General features: G+C 41.8%; 1 protein-coding gene across 1 annotated transcript in view; it reads left to right on the forward strand.

The window, feature by feature from the left end:
* The first annotated feature begins 2,962 nt into the window (after positions 1-2,962).
* Positions 2,963-23,988, forward strand: part of Gyg1 (glycogenin 1) — a 35,223-nt gene continuing 14,197 nt past the window's right edge. The window contains 5 exon segments of the mRNA XM_032898604.1: positions 2,963-3,092; positions 5,215-5,350; positions 8,346-8,520; positions 8,777-8,939; positions 21,280-21,406. Coding sequence (XP_032754495.1) covers positions 3,086-3,092; positions 5,215-5,350; positions 8,346-8,520; positions 8,777-8,939; positions 21,280-21,406 — 608 coding nt within the window. The 5' untranslated portion in view covers positions 2,963-3,085.

Genomic DNA, 23,988 nt, shown 5'->3' on the forward strand with positions numbered 1-23,988 from the left:
CACTGTTCAAATTTGTGCATGGCATCTCTGTAGTCCAGCCATATCATATCTATACTTCTTAAGGAAGACTTGCACTTTATTGTCTTTACAATGCTGTATCCAGGATCCTGAGGCTTTCTGAACATAATTTACAAGACTCAAAGATTAAACACAAATTAAAATTTGTTAATTTTAGAAATTAATTGAAAGCATATAAGCTTATTTATTTGTGTAAAAGAATTTTCTTTTGCAAATATACTCATAAATTTATTTTTCTGTGTTTTAATTTTTAAATTACATTCCTTTATTTAGTGTTTTGTGGAAGGGCAGGGGGTGGGAACTTTCTGTTGAGTATGACTGTGGAGAAGAGAGGATAACTTGTGGGAGCAGTTCTCTCCTGCTTTGTGGCTCCTGGGCATTGACCTCAGGTTGTTAGTTTGGCAAGAAGCACCTTTACGCACTGAACTGTCTCACTAGCTTATAAAAGTAGTTTTATGGAAGGGGGTGGGAGGATTTAGAGATGAGACTGGAGTGCTAATATAGTAAAATACAAAGTTGCGAATTCTTCTGCCCCAAGTAAATACATTGTAGTCTTTCACATCCTTGTTTGGGATGTCCTAAAACTTCATGCATTATCTGCTAAGTAGTTTGGTTTTATCAGCTGTACTGAAGTTTCTACAAATAAGATCTCAGAGTAAAAGGCCTATCTTCTTTCCAGAGTCCCTTTCATTTTCTGTCTTTCTAATCTGCCTCAGTAAAGGCTGTAAACTTTATGGGACTCTATCATTAAATAACATAAAAAGTAGAGGAGCTGTTCCTAAATGAAACTTCTTCACTTTCCAGTTGTTTCTGACTTTTCGTCCTGACTTTGCCTTCTGAACTCCAGCACTGCATCATGGGAAAGCCCACCCTGATACTCATGAGAGAGTAGAAGGTGGTTAAGAGCTGCACTGGTGGCAGAAGTATCCTTGTGGGGTTTTTTTGTTTTTTGTTTGTTTGTTTTTGCTTTTCATTTGTTTGTTTGCTTGTTTGTTTGTTTATGTGACCCATCTGTTATTCTGGAAAAGAGCAACTCATACTGTGAAGCACCTCCTTCTGTCTCCCTTCCTCCACTTAAGTACAATTCAAGTATAGCCTTCACATGCCCTAAAGAGAGCAATTCTCATAAGCACACAAGGTTTGACTAAGTGGAAAACGGTGTTTTCCCTTTGCCCTGAATTTCTATTTCTTGAAAATGAAGTATATGCCTAGTAGTAGAAGGTCTTCCTTAGATAGCCCATTGGCCTTCAAGCCACAGTAGGCACGGAAAGATTAAGAGGACTCAAAAGAGATTCGTGCAGGATAACACTTCAAAAGCTCTGACCTTAAGATTCTGATTCTATGTGTATCCCTGTATTCCCACTCAGAAGACTCAGTGAGGAGACTCGTTTTAGGCCAGAGATATGAGGCCAGCTTTGCCACTATAACTAGACCTTGTATCAAACAACAATGAAAATGATTACCTTGGTTTCAGGGTTGGAGTACAGCACAAGCCAGGCATGTACAAGACCTTGTGTTTGGGCCCTAACATTACCAATAAAAGAGAAAAGAAAAGAAAAACACCATATTCTTGTAATAGATATGCTGGTTACTCTAACCTGATCATTACACATTGTAAGCCCAACTGACAGTACCACAAAAATACACAAAGTTAATGTATGTCAATTAAAAATAAAGTGTTGTTTTCAAATGATTCAAATGACTCTAGGAGACCTGGACTCAAAAATAAAATTTTATTTTTTTTTTTTAACTCAAACTGGTTGAGTCCAGCAGAGGCCCACATGCCAAGGAGCAGTGATATAGATATGACCCTAGGATGGCGGGTTTGGGACTGTATCTTTATAGACCCTCTGTGAATACATAGAATCTTCTGCTACATCTAGTACCCAATGCCATAGCTTAGCAAAAGAGTAGCATTTATATGTTTACCTTAAGGATCTCACTACTTTCTGGGGACTGGGGCAGGTGTTATGGAAGAATACTGAATTGCATATCATTAGCCAATGAATTATCAAAATTCAGAGTAGTTTCTGATGATGTATGCTTTTGAGCTATTATAAAGTTGGAGATCGGAAGTTCAGCAATGACTATAAGTTGAGGACTATTTTGAGGACTGCAGCGCTACCTTTTCCTATTCTTCAGTTATCTGTTTCCTGCTTTGAATTGATATTGCCACCGTTCATTATTGAGAAAAGATCTGCAGAGCACTCAACCACCTTTGCTGTGCTTGGGCTGAGTGGGTGGGATGGAGAATTCTGTGCACAAGGTGTGGCTACATTAGAAAGCAATTTCTCAACTTCCCTCTGAAATGACAAATTGACCTTCAAGATTTGTGAAATAGATGAACCGAAATAACTGAATTACCAAAGCAGAATTACCGGAACTTACTACCCTTTATCCAGAACCAGTATGCCAAAGGCACTGGGGCGTTCTATGACAGGATGTTGATCTGAAACTGCTAGGGTCCAAATCCTACCTCCCCTCTTATGGCTTATTATATAGCAGAGTAACTTTTCTGAGCCCTGGTTTCTCCTACCTACAGGTATATGGCCATATGTAATCCCTATTCCCTTGACTTGGTAAGAGGGTCTTAACTACCTGATAAAACCAATGATAAGATTCTAAATATTTGGCAAATACCTATTTAATTTTAGGTTAATGCCACAACACCATTGTGACAGTTTCCAGTAAACATTCTCTTCTATTTGAACAGGTTAAATGAATACTGTAACCTAACCGGAGTGACTTTCCAGGAGTCTCTGTTAGTTGAAAGTTCATTACCCTTCGTTTTCCTGCCACAGGCTGTTTGGCTCTGCCCGCTTCCTTTCCCAGGCTCTAGAACGAACCCCCGCGGAGCAGTCCCCAACAGGTGTCCCCTGGGCACAGCAGCCCGCGGGTCCCCAGAGCCGCCCCGCCCGCAGTGCGCACCGGGGAGGATGCGGCCTGGGCTTGAGCCTGCGCGGCCACGTGACGGCCGCTATAAGAGCGGCGGGCTGCGGACTCCCGCCCTCCCTGCTGGCCGCGGTCACCTACAGGCGCCCGGCTCCTCCGACCCACCGGCCACACTATGACAGGTACGCCCGCGTAACCGGGTCCTGCGGCGGGGCCGCCCCTACGCCCGGGAAGCTCCGGGCAGCTCGCGAACTGCTGTATTCTCCGGCTGCTGACCGAGTCCCGCTGCAGAGGCGGCTTCCGTCTCCGGCATCCGGGGAAGGCCAGGCGGGGTGGGGCGGGCACGGGGCGTGCCGGGGTCGCACGGAGCCCAGTGGGGCTCTTGCCACAGGGAACAGCGGGCGCCCTGCGGAAACACCGGCTTGCGCGGCCCTGCTCTGGCCTCTACACTGGCCTCTACACTGAGCCTATTTTTAGGCCTCAGCGGCGGGTGCTGCTAGACGGGAACCGGCTAGCGCCCCGGGCGGGCCTCGGTGCCACTTGTTGCACAGTGTCAGGCCCTAAGCAAATGAACCCCAGGACTGGGCACCAGAAGTAACTGGCCCTTCTGAAAGCTTGAAGCTGTAGCCTGGGTTGTGACAGCAATTAACTCGCCATCTGAAGGTTAAAGCACCAGATGTCAATTGGTCTTACCGTTCATTTGTAGGTGTTTTAGCCCGAGTTTATAACATCTGGCCTCTCCATTTGTTAATTTAACCTCAGAAAGCATAGTGTTGCTTCGTGTAATTTTTCAATCCTATTCATATTGCACGTTTCTCCACCTCCTCCTGAGGTCACTTTGGGGTTAACACATAATTCATTGTGCTCATTTTAAGTACTTCGGGGGGCAAAATGCTTTTGAAATGTTACTGTCTCCGAATGTTCTAAGAATAACGCGGACAAGTATCAGCCGAGGTTGATGGATGTAGCAGGTGTCATTACAGAGTATAATTGACTGGAGGTAGGGCATTCACGACTTTTTACATCTTGGTAGTATGTGGCTTGTTGTGAAAGATAGCCCTATTAGTGAAAATGGCTTTCAGGTTGGCTTCTAAGGAATGCACTGGATAAACAGGACAACCCACAACACTCTCCCTGCTCAGAGGAATTCCCACTACTTCTAGCATCCACAGCGGAAAATGGGCAAGGAAAAATGAGGAAACCCGAGAGTGACAGTGACAAAGTCTCCTAACTCTTTTTATGGGCAGCTGTCCCCCCCCCCCCAGGTGACTGCTATAGAGCCTTAGTATCCCTACACACTGTGGATACCCACCAGCTGCTAATGTTAAAGTCCCCTTTAGAGATGGTCCCAGAGTGAGCTTGCAAGAAACCTGAAAAACATCTTAAAGGCAGATATGTATAGTGAGGACCCTTCAGTGGGAGAAAGAATACATGTTTGACTTCCTTTCTAGCTGGGGCTTTGGGAAGATTGGCGTGTATGTCCATGTTGTTAGGAGAGGAGGGGAGAATGGGAGAATAGGGAAGTTGGTATATGGCTTGTTTTCCCAGAGAAGTGAAGGCAGCTGGCCATGGTTTACACCTTTAATCGTAGTACTTGGGAATTGGAGACAGGGTTGTTGTCTGGTCAGCTTAGTCTATGCAGCCAAGCCCTAGCTCAAAACAGTAAAAGCTGGGGATGTAGTTTATCGGTAGACCACTTGTCTAACATGCAGAAGGTTCAGAAGCGTGTGGATTGGAAGCCCAGGGAAGAATGTGGATGAAGATAAGGAAAAGACGGAAGAAAGGGGATAGAGATGAAGAGACAGCGAGAGAGATTACTTAGAGTTGGTTTCTAAGCTCACCAGTGGTGATTGGTCACTAAGAGGTAAGGCCACAATCTAGGTAGAAGCTTAGTTACTTTCTGGGGTGGTGGGTAAGAAGAATATTGCCTGGATGAAAATACTACTCACGAGGCCTCTTAAGAGAATGGAAGTGTGCTTCGTGACATTCTCATTATCAACAGTTTCCTAAGTCTCACTCCTGTGCTGGCTACAGTTTGCTCTAAGGATGTGTACAGACCTTAACTGGGACTTGAGTTTTGTGGTTGTTGGGACTGTCTTGAAGGTTAGCTGGCATTCCTGCTAAACTGCGGTTTTAGCCTGTTCCTAGGTAGATGACTGTGTGAGTTCTCCCACCAAAGGGGCTGCTGCTCCATGAACAGAGAGTTGATCTCTGAGGAGATGATTTTGCTGAACTGTGGTATGAGAGGACACCTGGGGAAAGTTCTTTTCCAGCTGAGATATGCTTCTTTTTCTTTGTATTAAGATCAGGCTTTTGTGACGCTCACCACAAACGATGCCTATGCCAAAGGGGCGCTGGTCCTGGGCTCATCTTTGAAACAGCATAGGACTACTAGGAGGACGGTTGTACTCGCCAGCCCACAGGTTTCAGACTCCATGAGGTAAAGATTACCTGCCTGTCCATCTCCTTGTCCTCAGGACACTAACACTCTTCTCCCTTGTACCAGTAGCACTGAGCCCACACCTTCCTAGGGAACTGAGCACTAAGACAGATAATCAATGCTAAGGTAAAGATTACAGAATTTGACATTTCTTCCTAGCTTTGGGGAGATTCCCAGGATTCCTCCAGGGAGGTTCTATTCTGTGCTCCATCTTCCTGAGTCCATCTCAGGATGGGAAAAGAACTGCCCACTCACTGAGTCTTCTGAGGGAGATCCTGCCAACGTCTGTCTGTCCTCACTCCCTTTCTAGTCCTTTCCCCAAATGAAGCTAGGATTGTGTTGTGTCCTGTAAACAAGGTAACCTTCAGGTGCTATTGAACTATTTTCATTCCTGGATGACATTTGTCACCTAGTGACCTTTATGTATGAGAGAATAAAGTCATTATTAGTCTTTCTGAAACCATTACAGAATTTGTTAGGGGACACATGCTGAGAAGTACAAGCTACTGGTTGATTGGAATAGTTCATTTTGAGTTTTTGGAATTCAATTTTGGTACTCAATTTAAAAACATTTTGGTGCTCCAGAAGCTTTGTGTTGTCTTATTTTTACAATCTCCTAGCCTTCTTAGAAATTGAGAATACCTTACATGTTTTAAATGTAAACATAGGCTGAGGGCCTTTAAAAAATAAGGCATTATACATATGTACATATACATATATTTATGTATCTTCCACATTAATGAAATTGATCCTACATGGCTCTTTGAGAAAAGTGCCTCAAACCTTTTCTCCTGATATATCCATTAGTGAGGATTGTGTAACACCCAGATCTGGTCTCAGATCCCAATACTCAATATAGTCACTGGTGCCATTTCTTATTTAAAAAAAGACAAAGGTTACTCAACTAAAATGTATTTGTTATCTAGCTTATCTAACTCAAGAGATGAAGTGCAATGCCAGTTTTTCTTCTGTTCCATGTTTCTCAGTAGGTAAATGTTTGTATCATTCATTTTTCCTCTAGCTAGGTATAGTGTCTGTGTCATTAGTGAGGACATCACTAAAGACATGGAAACCTGAGTTCGGTACCTATATAAAAATCTGGGCATCATGGTGGTGTATGTCTGTGATGTCATCACCAGAGAGACAGAGTTCGATCCCTAGAGTTCACTAGTCCTAGTCGGCCATCCTAACCTAGTCAGTAAGTTCCAGGTCCCAATGAGAAAACATTTCTCAGAAAATAAAAACAAAAAAATACCAAGGCGTATCATTCCATCATTCCTGAGAATGACCAATGACTTCTGCACGCATGTGATCTCATGTGTGTGCACTGGAATGAATGAGTGTACACTCATTCATACTCATACACACTCTCCCTCCCTTCCTCCCCCCCCCTCTTTCTCTCTCTCTCTTAGATAAAATCTCAAACCAAAATGAGCTTCTCATCATGGCAAGTGTTAAACACTTAAAAGCAGTTATACTGGGCTCTAAAACAATGATGATCTCATAGTTAATCCTTTTAATTTCTTTTCTTTTATTGGATATTTTATGTATTTACGTTTTAAATATTATCCCCTTTCCTGGTTTCCCCTTAGAAACCCTCTCCCATCCCCCTTTCCCCTACTTCTATAAGGGTGCTTCTCCACCAAACCTCCCACTCCCCCCTTACCACACTGGTAATCAAGCCTTGACAGGAATAAGGTCTTCTCCTAACATTGATGTCTAACAAGGCCATCCTCTTCTACATATGAGGTTGGAGCCATGAGTCCCTCTGTGTGTACTTATTGGTTGGTTTTTAGTCCCCTGGGAGCTCTGGAGGGAGAGTCTGGTTGGTTGATATTGTTGTTCTTCCTATGGGTTGCAAACCCCTTCAGTTCTTTCAGTCCTTTCTCTAACTCCACCATTGGGGTCCTTGTACTCAGTCCAATGATTAACTTTAGGGCAGTTATCTAATTTGCTTTCATTTGCTTTAATGAACACCATGACCAAAAGCAACGTTGGGAGGAATAGTTTTATTTTTGGCTTACAACTGACAATCTGTCATCATCCGGGTAGGAGCTCCAGGCAGGGATCTGGAGGCAGGAACTGAAGCAGAGGCCATAGAGGAACACTGTTCACTCTCTTGATTTCCATGGCTTGCTTACTCAGGACCACCCTGAGTAAAGTGCCCAGGAATGGCACCACCTACATAGGTCTAGACCTCTTACATCAACCACCAATCATGAAAATGCCCCCAGAGACTTGCTTATAGGCCAATCTGATGGAGACATTTTCTCGAATGAGGCTGTCTCTTCCCAAATGACTCTACCATGTGTCAAATTGGCAAAAACTTAACCAGTAGAGACATAAAACTTCAAGAAATTCTCAATTTATTGCTCTAGCAGAAGTGATTATTTATAGGCTTCATCTCATATACAGATATTATCCAGCATCACTTATTTAAAACATGCAAAAGTCAGTCAAGCCAATTCCAAAAGAATCTCATTGTCAAACACATGGGCTAGGACAGAGATACATTCTTAACACGTTACTTACATGTTTCAAATGTATTTTCCCATTAAAAAAAAAAAAAGGCAGATAGTTCTTGAGAGTGACTAATGACTTCTGCATGCACATGTCGTCCTGTGTGTGAACTCAAATGAATGAGAACACAAAATTAACTAAATTTTGAATTTTAGTTCATTTTGAACATTGAAAACTCTTATATGTTACATTGAGCTTACCGGATATACTCTCAGAAGAGAGAAAAGTTCTTCTATGATAATGTCTTGTTAGGTGGCACTGTAAAGTTATCATTTCTTATGGAATTAACTACATGTGCACATGAACACAGTTTTTTCTGAAATTCATAAAGGCAGGTTTAAGCGGGTATTCTATGCCAAAGCACCAACTGTCTTGTGATTGGTAGGTTGTGAAGTAAGGGAATAGTCTTAAAGTAAGTGTATCATGTGCTATGAAAAAGAGTATATGTGATGCTTTCTGGAACTTATTTTTACAGAAAAGTTTTAGAGACTGTCTTTGATGAAGTCATCATGGTAGATGTCTTGGACAGTGGTGATTCTGCTCATCTAACCTTAATGAAGAGGCCTGAGTTGGGCATCACGTTGACTAAACTCCACTGCTGGTCACTCACTCAGTATTCCAAATGTGTGTTCATGGATGCAGATACTCTGGTGAGTGTGGCTTTAAGGGCTGAAAAGATGTGCATAGTAGTGGAGACCTGTTACTCATTTGAGAAATGCTGTCAAGACATGACAGATAAAGCCACTATCAGAAGGAGTGCCAAGTGATGAAGGAGAGTAATTCTAGGCTGCCACATAGCTGTCCCCATCGTTTGTGTTGGGTAACAGGAAGGACACCCTAGGAAGGGGGTGCCATGGCAAAAGCATTCTTGTAATGCCTTTCTTTGTCTTTCTCCTTGAAAATCAGGTTCTCTCAAATATTGATGATCTTTTTGAAAGAGAAGAATTGTCAGCAGCACCAGACCCAGGGTGGCCTGACTGTTTCAATTCTGGAGTCTTTGTCTACCAACCCTCAATTGAAACGTATAACCAGCTGTTGCATCTTGCTTCTGAGCAAGGTAGTTTTGATGGTATGTACCTGCTCTCCTGCATTTGATAAGCGGCTAGTCAGTCTCTCTACACATGTCACTCTCTTCTCTGTCACACACACACCCCTACCTATGGATGCATCAAAGTTACCTAAACTAACATAGACACTTTTTGTGCCTGTTTGTTTATGACAGGGTCTCACATGGTCCAGACTGGCCTCAAACTCACTGTGTAGCTAAGGATGACCCTGATCCCCTGTCTCTACCTCCCCAAGTGGTATTCATCACAACTGGGTTTATTGTTTACTGGTGGGATCAAACCAAACTTCAGTCATGCCTGGTAAGTACTTCTCCAGATCCAGGCAGATGCTTAAGTGACTTTTTCTTATCTAAATTACAGTGAGTTTTTAAAAGCTGAGAAAAGACTACAGAATGACACACTTCTGTCTTAGGGCTAAGCTCAAGAATAGTGGCGGCTTGCTTGTTTTGAATACGTGATACCCTGGATACAATCCCTAGCACTGAATTAAACATAACTTCTGTTTTTAAACCTGAGTAAACCTCAAATGTGTTTGGCACCCATTGCTACCAAGGATGCAGTGTTTTGTGAATGGGAACTTAAGAAAACAGCCTGATAACTCAGAAAACAAGTTTATGTGAACAGTCTCTACTTCCAAAGTCTCACTTTCTATAAAGCTATGTGTTAAGTAAAATGGTATCCTCACAGCTGACGAGTAGAGCGTTGACTAAGTTGGGAGCTTTTACTTGTGCCTGTGAGTATGTCTAGAGCTGTACATAACATAGGCCCGTGTGGGTGTCTGCAAACCCTAGGGCATGCAGTATAATCCAAGCAAGACAAGAATAAAATATGGTTTAATACAACCGAGTAGCCGGCGTTGGTCCTAACTTATAAAGCCTGACACTGGATAGTTTATTTTAGGCATGCTTAAGTAGAGTACAATTTGGAAAAAAAGTTTCCTGGTGTAACACAATCCAAAGTGCACAATAAGGGATAATTACATTGAGGCTCCTTTCAACATGCTGTCACTTCTTCCATGAAGATAAGTTCTATAGATAGGCTACAAGTGTTACCTTAAAAGGGCCTAGGGAAGGCTCTGATGTGGTCTCGGTCATACAGATAGCACAGAGGTCATCTAGACCATTAACCTTCATTTCCACCCTTCGGGCAGGAAGCAGGTTCTACACCGCTTCCTCTGAAGAGACAACCCTGAGTGTGGTCTCCTCATGCTCTCTGTGAGCACAAGGACCTTTGTGCTCCCAACAGGCCCCCGTGTCTTTCATTTTTCTCTCTTTTCTTTTTATTCCTGGTGTTGGATCTTGAACCTAGAGCCTTGAATGTGTTAGGCAGCTCATCAGTGGGGAATATGGCCAGCTGAATTAGTAGGTGTATTTCTGTTTCAGGCCAGTGTTTTAAACAATGTCAGAAACCTCACAAGACAAAGCCAACAGTGACCGTGCAAAAGCAGTCCCTTTTCAAACTCCTGGTAGTGGTTCTTTAGAAAAGGTAGTCTACTTAGTGCAGACAGAATGGACGCACTCCATAAAACCTGTTCAGTGGTGACTCAGTATCAGACCTTTGACACTGTGCCAGAGTCACAAGCCGGAAACGGGGATGGCCAGAGGCCTGGGCACATTAGCAGATGCCTGCTTCAGCAGCTTTTTTCTTCTTAAGAACCTACCTTTGATTTGAAGTAAATGGGTCTTTCAGAATAAGCTGAGCCAGGCTTTCTCATTAAGATTCAGGGCTGATTATCAAAGATTCATTCTTAGGTCCAGGGATGTGGCTCAGTAGATAAAAGCATTTGAGATGCAAGCCCAGAGCCCTGTGTTTGCATCTACATCACCCATGTAAAGGATTGGCCTGAGATCCCAATGCTAAGGGTTTGGAGGGAGACACACAGAGATTCATTTCGGTTAACTAGTTAGAGAAGTTTAAACACCTTAAATGTCTCAAAGGTTAAGTGGAACATTTGTTTCATTGCTGAAGTCAAGCTTGAAACTTCATAACATTTCAAGCTATACATATGAGGTTATTTCCCAAATTCTGTATAGTTATTTGCCTGAAGAGTTGGGATTTACAGCTCTTTATAATCTCATTGCAAAGAATAAGGATGGCTAAGTTTCACTCTTGTTTTAATATTTGGCTTTTTAACATCCTGAGCTAGTAGTTTTCAGCTAGGGATGAGTCTGTGTTGTAACCCCTGCCCTCGCCCCCATCCAAAACCAAGAAATGTGTGGCTACTTCCAGAGAATGTGTTTTCTTGAGACAGATTGTTCTCATGTATCTAAACTACTTATGAAGCCCAGGCTGGCCTTCAACTCATAATCATCCTGCCCCAGCCTTCCAAATTCTGCTTGGACACATTTGTCTTAGCTGAGGGAAGCCACTGCTTACTGGCACCTGAAGGGTAGAAGCTGCTGCTGCTGCTGCTGAATGGTTTGTAGTACAGAGGAAAGCTACTCACAGTGAACTACGCAACCTACCATGTCAGCAGTGCTGAGGACAAAATGATCTGTTCTATGCCTGTGCTTTCCATGCTGTACCTATAAGGAAGTACAATCAGGCTGGGGAGAGTTCTCAGTGGGTAAAGCACCTGCCCTGCAATTGTAATAACCTGAGTTCAGTTCCTCAGGAACATGTAAGAAACTCATGGGAACTAAGAGTGCTGGACTCCTTGTGTAATCCAAGCAACAGGGGATCAGACCCAGGAGGATCTCTGAAACATTGGCGGGCCAGCCTAGCTTAACTGAAGAGCCTCAGGATCAGCGAGACAAAAGGAAGGTTAGGTGGCATACAGTCGAGGATCATACTAAACGTCAATCTTGAACCTCCACATGCATGTGGCATATACATATTAATGACTACAACACACAAGCACACACACATACACTTACACTGTCTTGCTTAAGCAACTTTAAGAAAATTAACTGTTCACTGGGACCAACAGATAAGAGGGTGCCACTTTACTGGCACGCTTTTAACTGATACTATTTTGTTCTCATAAACAGAATGGAAATATGCTACTATCCATGTTTAAACATGTGGAACGTTGCTGATCCTTACACTAGTTAGTTGCCTTAGCAAAAGTAGAAGGCAGTGATTTTAGCAGAACGCCACTGTGTCTCAACCTTTGCCTTAGGTTGAGCTCTTTCCATTTCCTGTAATTGAAGGAAGTTTAATCTTCCCGGAAGGTTAAACCACTCTGAAGTTTAGAATACGAGTCAAATTCTAAAATATATATGACGGCCTGCCAGCTGCTTAAAAGCCACATGATTTTCATCAGCTAAAGGAATTCTAGCTTCTAGTCTAGTGGCTAGGAGTTCGGATCCCAATAGTCACGTGCCATATTAAATTATTCAGGGTACAACCAAAGAAGAGAAAATGAGTAAACAGCTAGCAGCCAAGAGGCACTGTGCATTATGGAGGCCCTAGTCGTGGAGGGCCCACTGTTAAGCAGCTTGAGTATGTACAGTGTTCCTCTGGAAAGCGTCTGCATTTTCAACACTGTGCATTATGGAGGCCCTAGTCATGGAGGGCCCACTGTTAAGCAGCTTGAGTGTGTGCAGTGTTCCTCTGGAAAGTGTTTCTTCCGCTCTTTCAGTCAGAACTTGAACCACTGAGCTTCTCCTATGCTGCAATATGGTTCGTCATTTAACTGCAGCTTTCCAGACACTGGCCTTCTTTTCATTTGCTCCTGGCAAAGGAATGAGTTTTCTCTGGTGTTACAGGTTAAAAAGAAAAGAAAAACGAAAAAAAAAAAAAAAAAAAAGCCAAGCAGTTGGCTGTTCAAGATGTTTCAATTCAATAGAAGAATAAACCAGATACTCTTAGCTAAAAAGCTTTTTCCACTTGAGGTGTGTGTTGCTGAGTTTCATATAGCAAGGATAGTTGTCTCTATACCTCAGGAGCCTGCCCTTCTCTGCACTATAGTCACTCACTTGGAGCAGCACCTGTGTGACAGCAATTACTGGGGCTTAAACCTAATACCAGCAATAAACAACTTTCTGGTGGCAGTTTACGATTTGTCTCAAAATTTTAATAGACTTTATAGTTTCTAAAAATTAAAAATACATATATAAAGTTTCAAGGATCTATTTATTTTTATGTGAATGAATATCTTGTCTGCATACATGTGTTCCTTATGCCCAGCTAGATCAGAGAGGCCTTCAGAGCCCCCGGACCTGGCGTTACTGATTGTTGTAAGTCACCTAGGTACTCTGCAAGAGCACCAAGTACTCTTGTCTACTGAACCATCTCTCTATCCCAGTATATAAACATATTTTTAACGTCGTTGCTTGGCATGATGGCACACACATTAACAGGAGGAAGGGGCACAGCTCTGTGAGTTCAAAGCCAGCCTTGTCTACATAACAAGTTTCAGACCAGCTAGAGCTGCACAAATAAAATATTTGTTAAAAATATTTGTTGTTGCTAAGGTGTTAAGCCATAGGCACGGAGGCAAACATTTTCAGATACTCCTTTCTCTTGTGCACATCTTCTAACACTCACAGGGTACCCCTTCTCCTTTCACATATATTTATCAGGGCCGCGCGTATCAGCAGTGTCAGGTTGCTGCCACAGAAAGCTTGTTAGCAGATCATTGTATCTGTCTGAGTATCTTCAAAGTCCTGCTTAATCTCTTGGTCACATTCAAAAGATTGGAGCCTGGTGTCTCTGACAAGCCACATGGGCTGCTGATGGCTGAGCTTTTGCAGCTGCTTTTAAAGCCCTTCTAATGAGAAGGAATGTGCCTGCTATTCTTCTAATCATCAGCCTTCAGTCACATCCCTCAGCAATTGCCTCAGGCCAGGAGAAGCATCCTAATATGGCAAACCAGGCTTGACTTCCCTTTCTTCCCCCAAGTGTCTGAACTAATCAGGATTTACAACTAGAGACAACATACTTCATTTGTGACTAGCATCTATTTTTCCTTAGGGGCAAGTGTTAAGTCCGAGTTCCTATAAAGTTTTGTGTATTTTTAAATTATTTTGAAACTGCTTCGTTGTTGAAGTTTCCTGAAAAGTTGAACAATAGCTATTGTGAAAGTCCATTAGATTTTGTAGGATGATGAGCAGACATTTCAGAGGAAGATGAAGTTCAGGGATATTAACGAAAGAAAGATCATGAACTACAGGCATTCCTCGGGGTGAAATGAAGCTGACACACTGGCCTGCACAAGTCTGCACAAGCACTGGAATGAACTTTCTTTCCCCTGTATCTATAAAGTGTCCTAAGTTAAGGCTGCTTATGTATCTATCCGTCAGTCTTAAAACTCATTACAAGAATTAATATTGCCCAGTCTGGAGTGCCCTATTGTTTATTTAATCTTAATAGTTGCTTTAATTATTGTAATAAAAATACCCTACATTTTTAATTTGTTTACTAGAATATTTGCGGCAGAATATTAGATTTTATTTTACTTTAAGCTGAATCCAGGATTTGTAATAAAGTTGGTATCCGTCCAGTTTCTTTATTCTCCTTGATATCCTTAGAATTTTATAATGTTTTACAGATTTGGTGTACCTTCTCTAATCTTGGTAGTTAATCTGGCTTTGTACTGAACTTACCCAAGAAAAGGGAGGACTGAGGCATCTCAAAGTAAATGAGTATGTGCATGATTTTTCTGAAGACCTTTTTCTTCTTTATACTCTTGATCCATTTTCTTAGCCATCTGTCTGCCGTTAGCTTTGCAACAAGAGAAATGAAGACCCTGTGAGAAACAGGAGGAGGAAGGAACTAATGGGTTATGTGCCTGTAGATTCTAAACCGAACTGTTCTACATTCTCATTTCTCCACGGACGTGAGAGACACAGTCATGCAAGTACATGTCACGTGCTCATTGAGTACTCATTGCTAAAAGTTCAGGATAGCAACTTTCCTATTGGTTCTGAGCTGATGGCAGAGCCAGGTGTGACCAGAATCTTTCTCAGTTCTGCCTTGGCATACCAGAGGAGGACCAAAGACTGTTGCTATCGCAGTGGTCGGTCGCTTTGTTGTTTCTTCCCAATTAGTCCACACTGAAACATTCTCTGGAATAAATTCCGAGAATGATTATACATGAAAAACAATCCGTATTACCTTTTTCATTTTATGGATCAATTTCTTAAAATTCACTTCGCTGAGTAGAAAGAGCAGCTAGTGCCTTAATAATTTTATAGATAAAGTGAAAAAGAATCAGGTCTTTTGCAGCTGTGTTTCTTCCCTTCTGCTTTGCAGAGTCTGAAGAGATTTCATTTTGCCTTAGACTGGGAAATGTGTCATTCTCAGTCAGCAGCTGTCAGTGCTCTCCTGCTGTTCTTGGGTGTCACTGACTGCCCTCACCTGTGTTCCTATTAAGTCCTTGAGTCCAAGACTTGATATTTCAAAACTTACCTTCACCTCTCATTTAAGCAGGATACCAAATTGAAGGAACAAAACTAGGCCTAAATAGCACAGGTTTGGATTTCTACCTCTCTAAAGTTTACAATATTTGAGAGCTTGTGGGTTTTGACAGGCAGTTATGCAACCATGGTTCTGTCGGGATCAGCTTTCTAAGGAGACCCTGACCAAGATCCCTGCCTTAGACTGGGAATGTGTCATTCTTGCTAAACTCAATGTTTTGTGGCATGTATGCAATATAAATTGAGAATTTTTTTAAGTGAAAAGAGCTATATAGCATGGAGTGTTAAGTCAGTTGTTCTTGGTTTGAATGGATTAAAGCCAGTGAAATGCAGGAATGCTAGTGCCAAGTGCCTAGATTTCCCTAAGCCATGTAGGGTTAATCCACTGATGCCTAGTAAGCCTCATTACTTTAGAGGTAAAAGTCCCATCTCCACTGTCCCCAGAGCAGTATTACCTGTCATTTAGTAATCTTTGGCCTGCTTCTGTGTGCAGCAGTGATGGCATATTCCAGATATAACATAAAAGCCAGCTTTGGGGATTAAGTTTTATGTTATTTCAGTGCCTGACTGATAATAGTTGGAAATTATTTACTTAATATTGCCCCTTTGCCCTCCTTCTGCATTAGGAACCATTTGAGAGTTGGGCCTTCTCATTTATCATATGCATTATACATATACCAAACATAAAACTTTATGTTCTGTAGAGAAATTTTTAATTGTGTGCACACATTGATATAGTAAATTTTAAAAGGAGTCTTTGTCTGAAAGACTATGGACCAATGCTCCTCATCTTTCGTGTGTGTGTGTGTGTGTGTGTGTGTGTGTGTGTGTGTGTGTGTGTGTGTGTTCACATGGGAAATGAAAATGGATTCTGATCTGAAGGACTGGGCTGAGAGTCAACATTCTGCATTTCTATCACGCTCTTGGGTAGGAACTACGCTATTTCAACCTCAGTCATAAGTGAGGAACACAATGGTAAGAATATTCTTATGGAAGAGATAGTGGCACTGTTGCTTAATCTAGAATTGATTCATACCTTCCTCTTAGACAATGACCAAGCAATCTACCGAAAACTGGGCAGTCCCAGAAACTAGACAGTATTGGGCACATGTACAAATTTCTGAGGCAACATTCTCTGTCTGTAGAACCAATAGAACCAATGTCTTCTTGTGATGTGTCCATGGTTACCAGGCTCATGACCCTACTCAAAAGTGTTAGGGGGCTATAAAGTACCAGCTTTGAGCTGCCTAGTGGAAGGGTGATACAGAACTGGGTATTTGTTTTTGTTGCAAAACTGGAGCCACATGTCTCTCATTTCATTTTCTTGCTCTCTGCCTCCTCTATGCTGCCATATTCCAGCTTATCAGATCACAGCTAATGATGATCACTGCTAATCATGTCTGTCATCAGGTCTGAGATGACTGAGATTTAAAGTTCTTTAATGTGCAAGATTAAATCAGAATGCCTCTAAGCCTGACTAAAAAGCACTGGACAAAATCTGGTTTGTTTTCGTTTTTGATAGCAGAAATTCAGCAATCTTCTTTGCAACTTTGTGTGTTTTGTGATACAGGTGTGCCTGCCTGCACACTCTACTTTGAACACTGATTTAATATTTCTAAAAAAAAAATATTTTTCAGATCTAAATGATACTTCAAAGGAAAAAAAAGCCTTACTGACCCTGCATATAGATCTTTGTAAAGTTTATGCATCTACCTTACTGAAATGTTAAACTATGTATTTGAAAAAAGATGACAGGATCTCCAGACTGCTTAAGTAAAAGCATTGTCTAAAGGCAAGCGTGGTGTCACACACCTGAAACCACAGCACTTCCAAGGAGGAGATAGGGAGAACAGAAATCCAAGGTTACCTCGACTCCAAAGAAAGTTCGAGAACAGCCTGGCCTACATGGGACGCTGTTAAAACAGTAGATGGTACTTACTCCCCTTTATAACTCACTGGGGATAAACAGTGAGGTGTTGCAGTGATATGATGGAGTCAGTAGTCATAGTACTTACTGAGCATTTCAGGTCTGCCAGCGTGACGTACAGATACCTCTGGTTCACCAAAGCAACCTTATTGCCACTATCCTTACTGTTTCCTGGTGCCTAGGGCCCCTCACTCAGCTAATGAGCTGGGGATATTGGTGGGGGCGGGGGTGTGCTGGACAGTAAGCAGAAGCAGCCTTTTGTGACCACTAGCTTATGGCTGCACAAGGCCAGCAGCAATGAGTCTCTTTCCCAAGCTCACATTGATCGGACTTGGACATGAGAAGTTCTTGTCAGGCCTCAATTTTTTGGGTGCTTTTATACATGGTCAATATTTATTTTAAGCATTGTTTTTAAGGGTCTTATAATGTTCCATAAAAAGACAGTAGAAGGGCTGAGGAGGTAGCTCAGTGGTAGAACGTTTTTATGGCAAGCACAAGGTTCTGGGTTCCATCCCTAGGTCTGCCAATAAACAAAACCACTGGTCTGGACAAGTAAGCGGTTTTCTAAAGTTCAAAATAAAAACTACTGCTTGTATTGTCTGGGGATACATATGTAGTAAGACAATTTGGAGTTTTATTTATGACTATATAACTTAATAATTACCCACAGGGAAGGGGCAATGAGATTGGATGGATGTGCCCTCACAGAACACAGAACACAGTTGGCAATATCCATGCTCTTGAACTGGATGTGTAGAGTTGTATTAATAGTGATTTATCATCTACCTGTATACTTTTCTGTTGATAATAAGAACATATAAAGAATGCTTAGAAAGGTCTTAGACAATTCTCAATCCTGCCGCTTTGTATTGATATCTTTGAATTACAAAAAATAAAATAAGGGAAAATGAAAGAGAAACATCTATAGCACCAATCCCCTAATATCATGTTACTTTCATTTTTATTCTTATATATTTAATGTTTATATTGCATGTCTGCAGCTAGGTCTTTATAATAACAGTGCACAGGTGGTCTTTATGTTGGTTTTAATGGCATAATAGTAACTATGAATGATTAATACGTTCATTTGCTACCCCTCCACTGGCATGACGCTATTTCAGCTTCTCTGCTATGGATGTTCTTGAATATCTTGAAGGTTTTTGCATTCATTCAGGAAATAGTTTTATATATTTATGACATTCTGTTATCTAGGGGGATGACAGTGATAAGAAAATAGAGCCAAAATTTCTGTCCTTGTGTAATTTAGAATCAAAATGAACAACAGTTTCTTACTGTATTTTGTATTTTAATTACATTAACCCTTTATAACTTTTATATTTCATTCTGTGTTGTTTTTTATATTGAGTGAATTGTAGATTCACATGGTGCTATAAGAAACAATAGAGATTCTCTATACCCTCATCCATCTCCCTCAGGGACAACATCCTATATAACTATAGTATAGTACAAAATAAGGAATTTTAAATTGGTTCAGTCCACCAGGATTATTCGGATTTCATCAGTTTTACCTATGCACTGATTTGTATGTCTGTATGGATGTGATCTGTTCCATTTTATTACATGTATTCTTTGTTGTGACCACTACCATAGTCAAGAACAGAACAGACCCCTCATGATACACTTTAGAGCCACAGCTTCCTCTCCTCTCTCCTGTTCTTGGCAGCCACAAATATGTCCTCTATGCTTTTATTACTCTAAGGAGTTTATATAAATGGAATCATTCTGGTTTTTACTCAGCAGTATTTCTCTTGAGATGAATCCAAGTCCCATGCATCAGCAGTTTTCTCCTTTGTTCTGAGTGACTTTCTAATTATGGTTATATTTATGTACCTGTTGAATGTCATCTGGGTTATTTCTAGTTCTGCCCTTTAATAAATAAAGCTGTTATGATTGTTTCCTCAGTCTTTGTTTTGATAAGTATGTAGAAAAGACAATTAGTCAGACTATAGACCCCTGTCCTTGGCCATTCGTGTCTGTATCACCCATATTGATGATCTTTGGGAAGCCCAAAATCTCAGAATGGTGTAGTAGTTTGGGTTTTATTATCTTATGCCTCAGAATATCTGTTGGTCTATACAGATAGGACCATCTTTTGTATTGATCTTTCATTGTAGAGTTTAGGGATACTATTGACTAGGGGCGTATGCATGGCAGGGATTTACTTATTAGTTCTAGAGACTAGGAATGCCAAGGTCAAGATGAAGGCAGATTGTCCATAGGAAACCACATTCTGCCCTCCCACACCAACTTTTTGCTGTAACCTGAGATCTTGGAGGGGGTGAAGATCCTCCTAGACCACTCTGTTATGACAGAAATTCAGTCTTGGATCTAATCTCCTCTTGGAGATTAGGATTTCAACGTGTACATTTGGGGATCATAGCCATTCACTTTATTGCATCTTTGAAACACTGAAGCATATTCTGTTCCATGTCTGATTTTCATTTCAATTGCTCATTGAGGAATGGGATCTATCAGAGGCTTTTCAATCAGAAGACTTTGTCCATAGATGTTCACTCAACAAACGCCATTCATCTATCAACTGGATGGATGATACTTAGAAAGAATAGGATATATAAAATAGGGACCAGGCACATTTGGATATTAAATGCAAAGATCCAATCTTACTATTTTTTCTTAAGGCTACTCAAATATCCATAGTTTTAAAAATCTTCTAGTCCAAAGGAAACCAAATAGCACAGATAGACTATTGATTGGGCTCTTCGAAAAAGAATACTGGATCTTGACACAAAGCAGACCTAAGACAGGATTGAAATACATGGATGCTAGCCTCACACTTAAAGTATACTTATTTGGTCCATCACCATATCGCACATACACATTCACCCTATGTGTCTCTCCACACCACACACACACAGGCCCCATGTGTCTCCTGTGACTGACACACACACACACACACACACACACACACACACACACACACACACACACACCCCCCCCACATCACACACTCCATATGGCTACTCAAGATTCTGACTCTGTGTGTTTTCTGAACTCTCAGAGGTTGAAATAGAAAACTCCTGGACTCAAATGAAGATTGTGTTTGGAGATTGTTTTTCTTAAATGTTTATTTAGGACTTAGGTTGGGTGCTTAGCTTTTTAGATTGATGTTTTGTTTGTCTTCCCTGCTTTGGTTTTTTTGTTTGTTTGTTTGTTTTTGAGACAGGATCTCACTCTAGCCTAGACTAACCTGGAATTCACTATGTGGCCCAGGCAGGCAGACCTTAAACTCATAGCAATCCTTCTACCTTAGCTTCCCCAATTGAGGAATTACAGGCCAAGAACTGAGATTACAGGCAAAAGCCACCATGCCCAGTTTATTTTCCTGTAAAATGAATCGTATGTCTTCACTTTCCAAGAAAGACATGGAGTCCAGGCCCCTAAGGGTACTTTATTGCTTCATGCATAACCTTACCCATAGACATGACAGGCCAGTACATGGCCAGGGACCAGGTCAGCAGCACGCAACTGATGGTTTGTCACTGTGCTGGCTAAGGCATGTGGAGTGTATGCTCTCTGCTCTGTCCAGATCCCCTTCTGCACTCCTCTCTCCTGAATTTGTCAAGCGCTCCCCAGTAGACCTCAGGTCTTAGCTGAAGCACAGCTTTGCCTGGGAAACCTCCTCTGAGCCATACCCATGAATCTCTAACACTCGTCCTTTTTGCTTCTGTACCCTCACCCAACCGTGATCATCTTCATTGACTTTAACGTGTTAGAATCTGCATCTGCTATCACACTCCAGACCCTGTGAAGACAGTAGTCATGAGTCTTATTCACATTGGTTCCATAGTACCTCATTAAATGTGTGACATAGTAGCTGTTCTTAAGTCATTGTTGAAAATAAATCAGAAAAAATAACCATTCACTCCAAGAATGTCCTAAAGGATAGGTTTTGAAATTTATTATGTAAAACAGAATTAGTATATATTTTAAGCTCCCCATATATTTCTCTGAAATTCCTGAATTGCCTTAGAGGTTTATAAACCATAATTCTGTTTGTGTGTCTCCTTTCAGGTGGGGACCAGGGCCTACTGAATACATATTTTAGTGGCTGGGCAACGACAGATATCACGAAACACCTGCCATTTGTGTATAACCTGAGCAGCCTCTCAATATACTCCTACCTCCCGGCATTTAAAGCGTAAGTACAAACAGTTTAACTGCTGTTGCTTATGGTGAGGGGAGAGGAGTGGGCTTTCACGCTATCATCTTTTGGAGGAAAATAATAGTTGGGTGCTTTTGAGGAAAGCTTGCTCTTGTAAAAACCTGGCTGCAGTTTCGAGAAGCTTGATGTCATCCACTGCTCTATACGTAAAGTAGCCCGGAGACATTTTGCTGTCTTCTGGAACAGATTCCTCTGTTTCTGGGTTATACCACACCGGCTGCTGAGCTTTGGTCTTCCCTCTTCTTTCTCTTCTTCCTTCTCTTTCTCCTCTTCCTCCTTTCTCTTCTTCCTTCTCTTTCTCCTCTTCCTCCTTTCTCTTCTTCCTTCTCTTCCTCTTCTCTTCCTCTTCTCTTCCTCCTCCCCTCTTCCTCTTCCCCCTCTCCCTCCTCTTCTTTCTCCTCTTCTTCCTTCTCCTCTTCTTCCTCTTTTTTCTCCTCTTCTTCCTTCTCTTCCTCCTCCTTTTTCCCCTGCCCCTCTTCCCCCTCTTCCTCCTCTTCCCCCTCTTCCTCCTCTTTCTCCTCTTCCTCCTCATTCACAAAGAGGACATTGCCAGTCCCATCCATGGCTTTCGTGGGAACTTAGAGCAGGCAGCAGCATGCTGTGTGCTTAAGGGGGGACTTGCAACTGACTACACTCAGCTCACATCCTAAAGTCACTGCTTACCAGTTACTGATGCTGGATTTAAAGCCTGAGCTGTTCTGCTTCTGCATCTTTGTGGGGTTATTGTAGGAACTGAGAACTCTGACCATGAAAGCAATTAGGAATCTGGCCTTCACTGGGCACTAAGTGAAAGTCCTTTACTTAGTTCATTTAGAAACTCTGTGTCACCCCATTGCAGTTTACCAAACAGTGAAGACCTGAGACCTGTTCTTTAGCTTCTGAATCATTTGTGTTCAACTGAGATGATTCAGTCTTCATGAGCAGTGGCCAAGCTGTCAGGGTGATGCTAGAACATAGACATAAAAATAAGGCCCTTTTGGGAGTTTATCTACTCTCTCCCATACCCATGTGGCATGCACATTCCCGTGTAAGCCCTCGTGTTTTATTATCCAAAGTCCTCTCTGTATATCCTGCACCACAGTAATGAACATACCTAGATTTTTGTGGCAGGGATGTATCCTTTTCAGCACTTTTTGGGGGCAGACTCTGTGACCATCCCCAGATAAGGATTTTAAGTATCTTTCGTTTTTTTTTTTTTTTTTTTTTTTTTCCTTAGTGTTTTCTTGGCACATCTCTGACATGGAGTCAATTCTTTTGCCCTTCAATAATAAGACAGGCAAGCTCTTACACTATTCTGAGTAAAGCAAATAGAATAGGGTTGACATCATCAAGAACATAAATATTGTTTTTCATTCCTCAGTCCTCAGGATTATAAAATCCAATCTGTCTTGTATGCACTTGTGGACCTGGTTTATTTTAATCCTATTGACTCATAACTAGGCCTGCCAGCTTGAATAGTGTCCTACAGACCATGATAGCTTGACCCCCCTAGAGCTGAATTTGTCTATAGTAAAGCAGTTGCTATAATCCAACTGACTAAATGAGTGTAACAAGCAAGAACTGTGAAAGCGAATAATTTGAATGGCATGATGAGGGTGCTGAGTTCTTCTGAGCAGGTATTTTGGAATGAGCGTAGTGGGGTGGCACACATCTGATGTTGTCTATTTAGCTTCAGTTCCCGAACATGATGAACTTGGTGCTCATGAAGCTTCTGTTTCCCTGTGGCTTAGTTTAATCTGCTTTCCAGCCTATGTGCCAACAGCAGACACATCCCATTTCTCCAGACAGCTTGGTTTGCTTGAGCACTGCTTGTGCTTGTTCACACAGAGGAAGCAGGGAGAGCAGTGTTAGTGCTGCAAAAGAAGGACTTCTTTGCTAGAGCTTTGGTACCTATCTCCAAAGAGCCCTGCCATTTCATGTGCTCTAAATGAAGTTCCCAAAGTTTGAGATCTAAATGATCATAATGACCAAGGTGATTTCTTCTTCCTAGTGCAGCGAATGATGCTAACTTAGGCAAGATCCTTGCTCTGTTGCCATTTCTATAGAGTGTGTGGCACATTGAGGAAATCTAGATGAGTCCCATTGGTCACTGATCATGCAACCTGCAGGCTGACACATTTCTGCTACCCTATGGTAGCTTGCCCTCAGTGGGCCCAGCTCTTTATTTCTTTGATACGACCGCTCAAAGCCAGACCTTATCTCCTCCCACTGCTGTCTGTTTAAGAATCCTGAAACCAGATTCAAGAATTCATTTTCCCTTCCCTCTGCCAGAAAATGTTTTTGTTTTTCTTTTCAAGACAGCTTCATAGACAATTCCCTCTATTTTCTTACACTGGGAAAAGGATGAGACAGTGTAGGCAGTGTGACATGTATATGTATGCATGCACACTTGATGTGCACCCACATACACTTAAAACATGTACTATTGCATGCAGTTTCAGCCAAGATGGCCTCATGGGAATTAATTTCTATTTGAGCCATGAAATAGTCTAATTCCGTCTTAGGAGGCAAATCAGCTTGGAGAGGGGTGTTACAGGATGGGCAAAAGGGGGTGAAAG

Source organism: Rattus rattus, chromosome 3, assembly GCF_011064425.1.
Source record: "Rattus rattus isolate New Zealand chromosome 3, Rrattus_CSIRO_v1, whole genome shotgun sequence".
Taxonomy (NCBI): Eukaryota; Metazoa; Chordata; class Mammalia; order Rodentia; family Muridae; genus Rattus; species Rattus rattus.